Here is a 12,596-nt window from a genome sequence, read left to right on the forward strand (position 1 = left end):
TTCAACAGAGAAAGATAAAGAAATAAAAGAAAAAGAAACAAAAAAAAACCTTTATATTCATTTAAAAAATGATAAATTTCCAACATATTTATTTAATATTTAAAAGGGTTATAAATATTTGGGTTATTTGCAATGTTTGAACGAACCTCTTGAATTTGAGATAGGAACAAAGGTTAGGTATCTGAGTATGGCTTCAATAGCCATTTGGGTATCATCTGGATAGGTTCCGTTATAATCAATATCTGTCAAATAATAAAGATCTGATAATATTTCTATAGCATGTATAGCTTTGAACCATTCATCGTCCAAACTTAAATTTAGTACTTTTGTATGATGCTCAAAGCATACAAAATGGAACCTCCAAATACTACCAATTCTCGCTCATAACTACTATTGTGAAATGAACACTTGGCACATACTTTGTCTTTCTTTAAGTAACGCTGTCGACAATGATGATGAAAAGGTTTGTATCATCTGACCAATAAATGATTTAGTCTCGAAACATTCTGTTATCACCCGACTTGATTGCAAACTATCCAACTTTAAACCTTTGATAATAGCCAACTTGATATCAATCTTTTCGATTGCATAACAATTCGTATTGATTGAAACATCAACATGAAAGCATTATATCTAACAATCTTATTTTCATATTGATTTGCATTATTTATAAATTCAATCAATTCATTCCATTCTTTATCCAAAATAATAATAATTAGTATCAGTATGCCAATTGTGATTATAATTAATTAATATTATCATACCATGGTTATCTTTGAGCAATAATTGAGCAATCATAATAATATTTAAACTCTTACTATCATCATCATCATTATGTTTTGTTTGTTTCTTTAAATGTTGTAAGATCTCTTCTTTTACTCTTTGTTTGGGTTGTGATGATATTTGCTTTCTTGAATGTCGCATTCCAACAAACTAGCTAGTGCTTTAATAGCAGCATGTTCAATCAAAGATGGAGGTCCATCAAGTTTCATTTTCTTTTTTGAATGCTATAATGATGGGTGTCTTGTCAGTACATTCATGATGACGTTATCTCTTTTGATTGAATCATATATGACTTTTTGAATACATACATTAGGAGGCATACCATTTGAAACAAGATAGAGTAACCATATTACCCTTTGGGTTGCTTTCTTTTTAAATCCACCAATATAACTACCATTATATTTGAAATGATTGATTGTTTCTTTTATAAACTGATGAGTTGGTTCTTCTTCTTCCATTAAGTGTCCTTTGCAACAACACACATTTGATATCTGGTTAGTTCAACTGTGGAAAGAAAAAGAAATAAAAGAAAAAGAAAAAACCTTGTGCCCTAGGGCATTCATTTATTTTTTTAAAAAAAAATTATAATTATAAATTTATTGATTTTATTTGTGAATAGGGGAAAAAATATCTCTCTCTAAAAAAAAGAGATATATAAAGTTGTTATAAATCCAAAAAAAAAAAAAGCTCTTTACATTTTTTTTTTTGAAAGTTTTAAAATCCGATTGTTGTTGTTGTTTTAGAATAAAACATTATTATTCTAATTTACACTTTTTTTTTTTTTTTACTTTACTTTAAAAGAGGAGTAAAATTAAAAGTGATTTGATCAAAATAATTGACTGGACCACCAGAAAAGCCACCAAAAACAAATAGATTGTTTCCTACTAGAGAGGCAGTAGCCATATCTCTTGGTCTTGGTGTATAGGTATCCGATAGTGGCATGTTGATCCAATTCATTGATTTTGTATCCAATGCATAGGTATTGTTGCACACAGAGTTGGTCGATTGACATCCACCACCAAACAATACGAGGAAACGTCCGTACACAAAAGAGGTGGTAAAAGTACTAGTATTGGGTGCTGGACCATAGATGGAAGGTTTGGACCAACAATTAGTTTCTGGATCATAAATGTGAATATCGTTGAATCGTTGTGTCCAATCAGATACTGGACTCCAAATACCTCCACCGAAAAGATAAATCTTTCCATCAATCACTTCCATGGTATGACCACCTCTTCCACATGGAATATCACCAGTTGCATTAATCTTGTGCCATGTAAGTGTCTTGGTCTCTAAATAATAGAAATCTTCCAAGATCTTATATTCACCATCATTTGTTGTATTGTTTCCACTAAATATATAATATTTACTACCAATCACTGCACTACTATGATTTGATCTTGGATCTGGTGCCATTCCTTTAGTCTCTAAAATATTTTTCCATTTCTTTAATTCTATAAAAAAAAATAAAAAATAAAAAAAAAGAGAAAATAATTAATAAACAAACAATGTAATGTAATCTGTCTTGTCTATTTTGTACATACTAAGATTATAAGTTGATAAATTAAAATAGGTACCATTTCCATTGAAACCACCGAAAATATAGATCTTGTCACCGATGACTTGAGAAGTATGACGAGAGAATCGTGGAGGTTGATCACCGACAATCTTTGGTCTCGAGAATTCATTGGTCTTGGTGTCATAGTAATAAATGTCACCATAACGTTTAGAGTTTGATCTTTGCCCGCCAATGATAACAACATAATTTTTATAAACAGAGCTTGTGTGTTTATAGCGTTTGGTTGGAAACACACCATTAAATTCTAATGGGCTCCATTGTACTGAATCTAGTAATAATTGTAATAGTAATGGGGGTAGGTGGTTACAACAATTAATTAATATGGAAAAGGAAAAAGAAAAAAGATATTTTGTTACAAATTAGTCAATGTGTCAAGATGATGATGATGATGATATTCATGAGCGGGTGTGTGTGAATGAATGAAAAAAGTGGTGGTGCAATTGCAAAAAAAATCTAGTTTTGGTGGCCCGCATTGGGTGTGTTCGCGGGTTATTGTTATTGCTTTGCACAACTGATGTTGACGAGTAAAATTAAATATCACAGGCAAGGAAGCAAGTACTTGTTTGAATACTTTTTTGGATTGTACATACTTTTGGCGGTTAAGTTTTTAAGGTCAGAGAAATACTTTTTCAAATCAAGGCTACTATTGTCCCTGATAGAATCGGTAATAGAGAATCCATGGCTATTGAGTAATTGAAACCAAAGGAGACGGTCTTCTACCATGGCACGCATCTCTTTACAACTTTGAGATAATGATAAAAGGTCTTTGAGTGTCATGAATGAAAGAATATACATCTTTATCTCATCATTCATTAATGGGAAATATTGGAATAAACTTGAATTATTATTAAAATTATAAAAGTCATCTTGGTAAAGGTTATTATTATCATCTTCATATTCTCCATCTAGAAATTGGAATGGTACTATTGGTTGATATTCTGCCCTACTACTATTATAATTATTATTATTATTGTTGGTATTATAAACCTTTTTAAAAAAACTTAAAAAACAATTCATTCCTTTTTTTTTAATTATTATTATTTTTGGGAGATAAAAGAGAGAGAGAGATATGAGGAAATAAATAAAATAAAAAAAGAGATAGAAGATAGATATACTTGGGTACAAGTAAATAGAGAGTGAGGAATGAAAAAGAAAAGAATCTTTTAAAAAAGTCGTAATTAAATACTCGTCGTTTGTTTGTTTGGCACTCACTTCTTTGCCACCACACACCAAACCTTTCAGTAACGCTTCATTTGCCATGTTCGTCAAAGTCCGAAAAAAGATTCAATAATATTAGGGGCTGCCCTTTCTTTGCTCTGTGTGTGGTGCAATTTAAAGATTTTTTAAAAACAGCAAAGGAAACCAATTGAGTCAAAGGGCTGGGAATGGGTAACCGAAATTGATTGGTGTTACTATTTGTGACAAGTCATCTTTTAATAGATAAAAATGGAAGGCGATCTGATGACCTTAATTATATTCATCATGATGGCATACATACAGATGTCAGGTAGGCGAACAAAACATAGAGAGAAAAAAAAATTGACTCGTTGTCGAACTTGATATTATTTGAACATGTACGTTTATTCGTTCGTTGTCGTTATTCTTTTTATCACTCGCTTTTGTACTCGTTCGTTCGTTTGATTAAGAGTTAGTTCTGTTTCCCTCATCTGTTGTTTGTAATTAATAAACAGAAAAGAACAAGTCATAGAACACAAATCTTTGCAAACGAGATTATAAATAGACGCTTGACGAATAACTATTATAGACCGTGTAAAGCTCGCTAGTTTGAGATTATTACTCGATGTGAGTTACTTATTACTCGAGTCGAGTAGTAGTTTACTCGATTCTCTCTGGGGATTGAATTCAACCACCATTGCAGCTAGGGGGTGATGACGATGCATTGCTTGGTTACCCAAACTTCTTTCTCTCTCCCTCTCTCTTTTTTTTTTCCCTCCCTCCACCAAACCTTTTTGAACAAGATATCTTATTTGTTCTTGAAAGTTATCTGTTCATTTCATTCTTTTTCTTTTCTTTTTTAAAAATAGTAATAGTGAGGATCCCCTTTCTGGCCCCGATAAGTTGGAATGGATGGTTTGCCCACACCAAATCTAAAAATACCAAATTGAGGCATGCCACCTATCAAAAAATCAATACTTGTCAGATATGTTGTTTGTTTTTGGAACAAAATATTTGTTTGTTTTGTTTTTGTTTTTGTTTTTGTTTTTGTTTTGTTTTTTTTATTGTCTAACAACAGGATTTGGTAGAATCAAGAATTTATCAATCCTTGATAATTCATCATATGTTTTTTCTTTTTGCATTTGGATCATGATTTGTTTGAGGTAGGCATCGTCGACTGTGATTTGGTAGTTTTTACCAATCTCTCTCCATCGTTCCTCTTCCAGAGGTAGGTTGTTCATTCTATAGTAGCCAACGAATCGACTGATAATAAAGAGGGTTGGCGCGGCAAGACATTCGTCACGTCTGCGTTCAAACGCTCGGATGGCATGTTCTGGCTGGTCGTAGACGAGGTAGAGCTCAACCAGCTTTCCAAAGATCTGTTCCTTCTTTTGAGAGTGTTGGGCATCGGAAATCATTCGATAGAGACGTGGCACAAGATTGAGGGGGTCACCACGACTGTGCAGATAAAATATAATGGTGGCAGAGCCAACGGGCGTCGTTTTTTGTTGGAGGAATGTTTGGCAGAGAGTATTCATTTTCTTGGTAAAGTTTCGACGCGAGTAGTGCTGCAATAGCAAGACGTAGGAGCGTACCGACAAGACACTGGTGATGACGACGGTGTGATGGTCGACCCAATCATCGATCGACTTTTGGTCATTGACCGATGCGAGGTATCGCAAGAGTTGTTCGTGCGGTTCCGACGTCTCGAGTGTGAGTGGCGTGTGGTAGACGGTATGATAAAAGTAGGGAACGGCCACGTGTCCGTGACCAAGCTCGACAAACACGGTAAAGAGTTTGGTGAGTGTGACAAGATCGGTCTTGTAAGAGTTGAATATATCCTTGACAAACGGGATATTGCCCATCTGCACAATCAGCGACAACAAGCTTTTAAAGGAATCGATCGACAAGAAAAAGCCAGCCTTTTTCGTCTCTGGGTCGAGAATGATTCGCATATACTTGAGAATCTCTTCGACAGAGTCTGTGCTTTCGTAGATTTTGTTGACCAAACTATCAAAGTGCTTGTCAAATGGTAGGGCTGTCTTTTTAATGATCGAAATGCATCGATCAAAGTTTTTGGTGTGAATATAGTGTTGCAGGATGTATCCCAACACTCGATCCGAGTATTTGATACGACTTTTGTTAATCTCGACGACCATTTCCTCTTTCTCCACATGTAGATTCTTGGCCGTGTAAAAGTCCAACATTTCCTCGTAATAGATGATATTTTCCTTTAGATAGTATCCATAATCATCTCTAATGTTTTCAGCCAAACTATTTGCATTACTAAATGGTCTAATATACCTCAATATCGTCGACGTTGCCAATTGCATCAAAATAGCATCTTGTTTACAATAATCCATCACTCTATAATACATATTTTCGATATAATGATGTGATTCTTTAAAAGTTGTAGTTTCAACAAAATAACAAAATCTAAAAGTAAAGTTACATAAAAGAAAGTATTATTATTAATCATATAGTTTGTGTTATTATTATTATTATTATTTCTTCTTACACAAATACTAAATGTTGTAGACCATCATAAACTTGATTAAAGAATAATTGAACACTTTGTTTCGATCTTATACTATCCAAGACTTGTGAAATTGATTCCTTATCTAATTGTTTTATAAATTCATCGTATTGTGTTTCTTTTAAACGATAGGCAATAAGGTTTTTGTGGGATCGGTCATTGAGTTGGGCTATACCCTCCCTTCCAATCAAATCCTTTTCTGTTCTATGTCCAACAAACTTGTTATATTCTACTTTCTTCTTTTCAAGATAGAACTTTGGTAAAAGGGGTCGATTTACCATTGGTTCATTTGCCTCCAAATTATGATGTTGTGACCATCTTTGAAGTTTAATTTCTTCTTCTTGTTCTTGTTCTTCAAATTCTTCAAATTCTTCTAATTCTTCATATTCTTCCTCTTCTTCTTCTACTTGGTCTAGTTGTTTGTTGTTTCTCTTATTATTTGTATTTGAATAGGTTCTTTTAATAGTTGTAGTGGTCGTAGTAGGTGGTTGAAAAGAGTATGTAAAAGTAGTAGTAGATGAATGATGTGAATGATGTGACTTGAGCAGTGATGCTGTTGTCTGTTGTGATGCTAAACGAAGTGATCTACTGATCATCATCATATTTGCAAATATTAGATTTAAATATGTAATGTATGTCTGTATGTATGTGTCTAATACGATATAGATTAATTAATTAAATGACTCTAGATAGATATTGTTGTATCATTGCTTTTCACTGCTGGTGATCAAACAACAAACGATTCGTTTTTTTCATTTTAGTCGAAGTTTCGAAAACCTTGGGTTTTATTAAATTTATAATTTGGATGGTGTATTATTACCATTATTATTATTATTCGGATTGTTATTCGGATTACTATTATTATTATTCAATGGATTGATCTGTAAAATAATATTATTATTATTGGATAGTATTGGTGGAATTAAAATGGGTGGTGGTAATTGTTTGGTCTGGTTTAGTATTATTTTACCTCCACTATTATTCCTAGAATGACTTATTAATATACTGTTATTATTATTATTATTATTATTTGTTGTTTGTAAAGGTGGTGAAATGGTTGTTGTGTTGGTCGTAGTTGTGGTAGTTGTTATATGTGATGTGGATGGTGATGATAAAGGTGATGATGATAAAGATGATTGGCTTGATGAAGTAGTAGAGGAAGAGGAAGAAGAAGAAGAAAATCTAGCATTTCTTAAATATGGATTGATATTTCTATTTGATGGTGGTGTTAATTTACTGTTATTATTATTATTACTGGTACTAATTGAATGATTAACTTGGTTTTTGTTATTATTATTATTATTATTTGGAAATGAATTTTGATATTCTTGTTTAATTCTTTGAGATGCAATATCTGAATAATTGGTATTTAAAACTATAGATTGTGGTATTGATACTCTAAAATATGGATGCCTGAGTGCTTCAATAGCAGTCGGACGTTTAATAGGATCGTATCGTAGCAAATCATACATTAAATCAATTGCATCATTATTTGCATTTGGTAATATAGTTGATAAATGAATTGGTCCAATCTAAATAATAAATAAAAAACAAAACATTAATCAAAATGATACTCTTTTCTATTTCTTTTTTCTATTTCTTTACATTTGGAAATTTGAATTGTTTTAGAGTTGATAATTTAATTCCATCAGGCCATGAAGACATGGTTGGAGGGCCAAGTACATTACCAATTTTAAATAATTGATCGATTTCACTTGACCCTGGAAAGAGAGGTTTAAGTGAATAGAGTTCTGCCATGATGACTCCAACCGCCCAAATATCAATCGCCGAGTTGTAAGTCTGAGCATGCAATAGCACCTCTGGTGCACGATACCATCTCGTTGATACATAGGTTGAAAAGGGTGGTTTGGCATCAATCTTTCTAGCCAATCCAAAATCGGCAATCTTTACAGTATCATTTAATACCAATAAATTCTCTGGCTTCATATCTCGATGAAAGTATCCTCTTTCGTGCATAAATGCCAATGCTTGTAATATTTGATATCTAAGTAGTATATATATAGTCAATTGTTAAAATCAATCCATAGTCAAACCAACCTCTCAGTGAGTTGTTGTACTTACACCATATTCCTAATCTTTGATTCTGGTAACAATTTGTTTCTATCTTTAATCTTTTCATATAGATTACCATCAAGATATTCAAATACAAAGAATAGTTCATCGTTTTGTCTAATTACTTCTTTCAACTTTACAATGTTTGGATGATTTAGATTATGTAGTGTATTGATCTCTCCCAACTGTATACATTCCTCCCATGATTTATATGCTTTTTTCATTCTTTTGATCGCAACCTAATAACAAATTAGGTTAATTATATGTAATAGATCAACATAAATGTGTTGTTGTATATAACATACCACTTCATAGCTCTCTCTATTAACAGCTTTGACCACATCACCAAATGATCCATCTCCCAATTTCATTAATATCTTGTATTTATCCATTCTCTCTCTTTGTTGTTTCTATATCTTATTATTACTATTATCTATTCATCTATATATTTATCTCTTGTTGAGGAGGATGAGGGCTGTTGATCGGTGGTGATTAATATTGTACAATTTTGTTGTTGTCGTTTGTTCTGTGATTTGACTAATATGACATCTATATATTTCTATTTCTATTTCTATTTAACTACTACTACGACTACTATACACTAGTATGAACGGTCATACATACTATACTATAAATACTATATATCTTAATTTATCTTTTTTGTGTATTAATTAAAAAAAATGAATCGATCAGAGTGACGGAAGAGGTGGGTTCAAAGTGAGTGTGCACTTACTCTTTTATTATTAATTAATAATAACGTTTATAGTTTAGTTAGAAAGGAGGAAGATAGAGTAGAGGATAAAGGAGGATGAGTAAAAAGAAGATAATCAATACAGTTATATTAGATATAGAGGGTACGACGACACCCATCACATTTGTACATGATGTGATGTTTGTTCATTTCAGAAATAGATTGATGTCATTTATCACAGAGAGATGGGGATCGCAACCAATTGTAGATGATGTCAATGCATTGTATAGGTTGTATAGGGATGACAAGAGCAGTGGTGTCGACCATATAGTTGGTCAAAAAGGTGTGCTTACACTCGACCGTTTACCGGCCATCCTCGACCCATCCGACCCAACCTCATCACAACAAGACAAGATTCAATCCGTCTACGACAACTGTATAGCGTTACTTGACATTGATCGCAAAGCAACACCATTCAAACAACTCCAGGGGACATTATTCAAAGAGGCATTTGAAAGTGACGTACTTCGTGGTCAAGTGTATCCAGATGTATTTGAATCGGTCGATCTCTGGACCCAATCAAATGCATCGGTCTATATCTACAGTAGTGGTTCTATCGCTGCTCAAAAACTACTCTTTGGTAATTGTGGACCTACAACTCAAGCAGACCAAAAACAACAAGCCGCCATCAATCTATTACCAAAGTTTAAGGGTCACTTTGACACTACTATTGGCAGCAAGATTGAATCGACTAGTTACACCAACATCATCAATCAAATAGACAGTGCTACCGCCGACACAACCCTGTTTGTGACAGACTCGCAAAAGGAAGCTTTGGCAGCCTCACAATCCAACCTCAACGTTGCCATCAGTATCAGACCTGGTAACACACCCCTCGACGAATCACTCACTCAACAAATCAAATCAATCAATCCATCCGTATCAACCATCACTTCTTTTATCGATCTTTTCAACCATTATACTTTTCAACAACAATAATCAATAATTAGTAATAATAAACATAAACAAGAAGGACCACCCACATATATGTGACAGATAGGTAGATCATGATCTTGATCACGTCATACTATATTATCCTTCAGAGGCAAGACTATCACAACAATAATAATATATAAATAATTTACTCGATTTGTGAATATGATCTTCAATGAATCTAAAGGCTTCCCAAATTAAGTGAAAAGTAATTGTCAAAAACACAATAATAATTATGGTCATAATGATCTGGCTGTGTGATGACCAGATTATGACCAAGTTTGAAGTTCAATAGTGGTGATGAGGGTTTGCCAAAGCTTTCTGATGGATGACCCCCATTGCTTTAAAACAACCTTCTGAACCATTCATTTTATTTTATTCATACACATATAAACAAACAAACAAACATATAAATAATAATAATGTCATTATTAGTCAGAACTATTCAAAGAACATCAATCCTTGCTCCACGTATGGGATCAACTGCCTTTATCCTCAGAGCAAAGGATAACCTTAAAGAAAGAGAAGATGCCTTGGAAGAACAATATGTCAAGGAAAAGGAAAAGGATGACCTCAGAAAATTAAAAGACGTATGTAATCACATACATCAGATGACATAAAGAAAGGAAAGAAGAAAGATTGATACTAATAATAATAATGTAATCATATGATATATACTATTTCTTCTTTCTCTCTAGAAATTAACAAAGGATGAAGCTAAAAAGGTTGATACTAGCAGTGTACAAGGTGTACAAAGATCAAAGAAGGAAATTGATTCTGAAATTGTTAGCTTGGAAAAGAAAGTAAAGGAACTCCAAGACCAAATTTCAAAGTTAAAGAAAAAGTAAACAAAAGTAAAGAAAGTTAATACTTTTCTCCTCCTTTCTCTAAATATAAATAAAAAAGAATAATAATTGTAATATTTTTAAAAATATTGTTTGTTTGTCTCTTGTCTTGTGGTTTGGTTGTTTGTTGTTATAATTATTATATTATCTATACAAAATTTATTTATTTCTCTCCATCGATCAAGATCATATTAATCATCACTTTCTTCTTCTTGACTGTCTTCATCATCTTCATATTCATCTTCACTATCTGCAACATATTTATGATTTGGATTTCCAATTAAATCATCTAATCCACCATCACTGTCACTATCATAGTTGTTTATGACAATCTTGTTGTTATTATCGATAGACTTTTGTTGTTGTTGTTGTTTAGTATTATCTTCTTGGAATTCTTTTGGCCTATATAGAAGATATAATTGCATAAGTATAAGTATACTATCTTTTCTGTCGTTTGTTTGTTTGTTTGTTTGTTTGTTTGTTTGTTTGTTTGTTTGTTTGTTTGTTACATACCAAAGATTAACTTTTACAAGATGTTTAATTTGATCTTCACCCAAGATACTAACAATAGAGGTTCTAACCTTACTTGTTTCTTGTGTATCTTCTTGATCAATAATAGCATATGTACTACCTATACGTCACAACAAGATAGAAGTTAATAGTTAGCAACATATCACTTTTTCTATCTATATATTTCATTCTATCTGTCTATCTATCTATGTATGTTTACCTTTCTTTATCCATAACTTTTTATTAAATTTAGAAGGGAGGATAGCCAATGTAGTTGTTCCATTTGAGTATTGTACCTCTGTTAATTTGCCACCCCGAATGTCAACAACCTTGACGATGGATTGTGTTTCATTGGGTTCGACCAAATCATTCAGAGAGGATGTGACATGTTTACGAGCGTGACTCATTAAAATATACCCTAATGCTATGTATTATTACTAACAAACACTTTTGTTTTGTTATATCTAACTAAAATTGCTATAATTACACACAAAGCAAGATAGAAATCTTAAAGATTGCTCTGGTCAATCGTTCGTTTTTTTTTTTTTTAATTAAAATTAATTAATGCAACAAAAGGTCATTCTCTCTTTCATTGCTATATAGATTAGACATATGTAATAGTTAGTTAGATAGTTTGGTAGAATGGATTTATTTGACTTTGTAGTGTTAACAGTCATCGTTATCTTGTTACCATTGGTAGCAGATTTACTCAATGGCATGTTCCCACACGCTAAAATTGGTAGAATTGCACAGAGAGTAGTTGGATATGTATTGGTATTTTTTATAGCATCGCTTATTCTAGTTGCTTTCTATCTTTGGTATTCGGTCTACTTTCCCTATCTCGTGATGACACGCGATTTGGAGGCATCTTCACTAGTCTATCACCTCAATGTCTTTACTTGTGTATTCCTCGTATTCACAATACTCTTTTACTATTATATGGCAATCACAACAACCTCTTTTATGAAAATACAACCAATCAACAATAATAAGAGTGGTGGAGATGGAGATTCATCATCTGTTGGTGGAACCTCTAAAACACAACAATGTAAGCATTGTAATGCAAACAAATCAACTAGTAGTAGATCATATCATTGTAGAATATGTAAAAGATGTACAGGTAGAATGGATCATCATTGTCCATTTATTGCCAATTGTGTAGGTGTTCGTAACCACCACTACTTTATATCATTTCTAGTGTATGCTATCATGGGCATCTCATACGCCTGTTATCTTTCATATCAACCGTTCCGAGACTGTATACTAAACACGCCATTAGAGGATGCACTCTGTCACCAACTTGGAAAACACAACTATATATTTTTGTGTGCTTGTTTGGTACATCTCCCCATTGCAGCCATCCTCTCGTGGCAGCTATACGTAGTGCTCGCCGACACCATGACCGTAGAG

At 32.9% G+C, this 12,596-nt stretch overlaps 8 protein-coding genes across 8 annotated transcripts; 3 read left to right on the forward strand and 5 right to left on the reverse strand.

Moving 5' to 3' along the window:
• Positions 1-123: 123 nt before the first annotated feature.
• DFA_07235 (uncharacterized protein) lies at positions 124-1,241 on the reverse strand (the record flags this gene model as incomplete). The annotated part of the gene is made up of 5 exons (XM_004367041.1): positions 124-242; positions 420-474; positions 549-694; positions 765-849; positions 1,092-1,241. The coding sequence occupies 5 exons, from the start codon at positions 1,239-1,241 to the stop codon at positions 124-126; spliced, it is 555 nt and encodes a 184-aa protein (XP_004367098.1).
• Positions 1,242-1,572: 331 nt separating this feature from the next.
• On the reverse strand, positions 1,573-3,622 carry DFA_07236 (uncharacterized protein; the record flags this gene model as incomplete). The annotated part of the gene is made up of 4 exons (XM_004367042.1): positions 1,573-2,237; positions 2,328-2,630; positions 2,953-3,311; positions 3,549-3,622. 4 exons carry the CDS (start codon positions 3,620-3,622, stop codon positions 1,573-1,575), a joined length of 1,401 nt encoding a protein of 466 aa, XP_004367099.1.
• A 977-nt stretch (positions 3,623-4,599) lies between these two features.
• On the reverse strand, positions 4,600-6,676 carry DFA_07237 (uncharacterized protein; the record flags this gene model as incomplete). Its single annotated transcript, XM_004367043.1, has 3 exons — positions 4,600-4,996; positions 5,498-5,974; positions 6,057-6,676. 3 exons carry the CDS (start codon positions 6,674-6,676, stop codon positions 4,600-4,602), a joined length of 1,494 nt encoding a protein of 497 aa, XP_004367100.1.
• Positions 6,677-6,868: 192 nt separating this feature from the next.
• Positions 6,869-8,539, reverse strand: DFA_07238 (putative protein serine/threonine kinase; the record flags this gene model as incomplete). The annotated part of the gene is made up of 4 exons (XM_004367044.1): positions 6,869-7,606; positions 7,680-8,079; positions 8,157-8,386; positions 8,453-8,539. 4 exons carry the CDS (start codon positions 8,537-8,539, stop codon positions 6,869-6,871), a joined length of 1,455 nt encoding a protein of 484 aa, XP_004367101.1.
• A 524-nt stretch (positions 8,540-9,063) lies between these two features.
• On the forward strand, positions 9,064-9,837 carry DFA_07239 (2,3-diketo-5-methylthio-1-phosphopentane enolase; the record flags this gene model as incomplete). Its single annotated transcript, XM_004367045.1, has 1 exon — positions 9,064-9,837. The coding sequence occupies one exon, from the start codon at positions 9,064-9,066 to the stop codon at positions 9,835-9,837; it is 774 nt and encodes a 257-aa protein (XP_004367102.1).
• A 416-nt stretch (positions 9,838-10,253) lies between these two features.
• On the forward strand, positions 10,254-10,679 carry if1 (F1F0-ATPase putative regulatory protein IF1; the record flags this gene model as incomplete). The annotated part of the gene is made up of 2 exons (XM_004367046.1): positions 10,254-10,421; positions 10,530-10,679. 2 exons carry the CDS (start codon positions 10,254-10,256, stop codon positions 10,677-10,679), a joined length of 318 nt encoding a protein of 105 aa, XP_004367103.1.
• A 188-nt stretch (positions 10,680-10,867) lies between these two features.
• Positions 10,868-11,593, reverse strand: DFA_07241 (uncharacterized protein; the record flags this gene model as incomplete). Its single annotated transcript, XM_004367047.1, has 3 exons — positions 10,868-11,078; positions 11,190-11,307; positions 11,407-11,593. 3 exons carry the CDS (start codon positions 11,591-11,593, stop codon positions 10,868-10,870), a joined length of 516 nt encoding a protein of 171 aa, XP_004367104.1.
• A 235-nt stretch (positions 11,594-11,828) lies between these two features.
• On the forward strand, positions 11,829-12,453 carry DFA_07242 (DHHC-type zinc finger-containing protein; the record flags this gene model as incomplete). The annotated part of the gene is made up of 2 exons (XM_004367048.1): positions 11,829-12,344; positions 12,385-12,453. 2 exons carry the CDS (start codon positions 11,829-11,831, stop codon positions 12,451-12,453), a joined length of 585 nt encoding a protein of 194 aa, XP_004367105.1.
• Positions 12,454-12,596: the final 143 nt, after the last annotated feature.

Source organism: Cavenderia fasciculata (genome assembly GCF_000203815.1).
Source record: "Cavenderia fasciculata unplaced genomic scaffold Scf_ET2XIPL01CNAVH-3, whole genome shotgun sequence".
In the NCBI taxonomy this organism is placed as follows: Eukaryota; Evosea; class Eumycetozoa; order Acytosteliales; family Cavenderiaceae; genus Cavenderia; species Cavenderia fasciculata.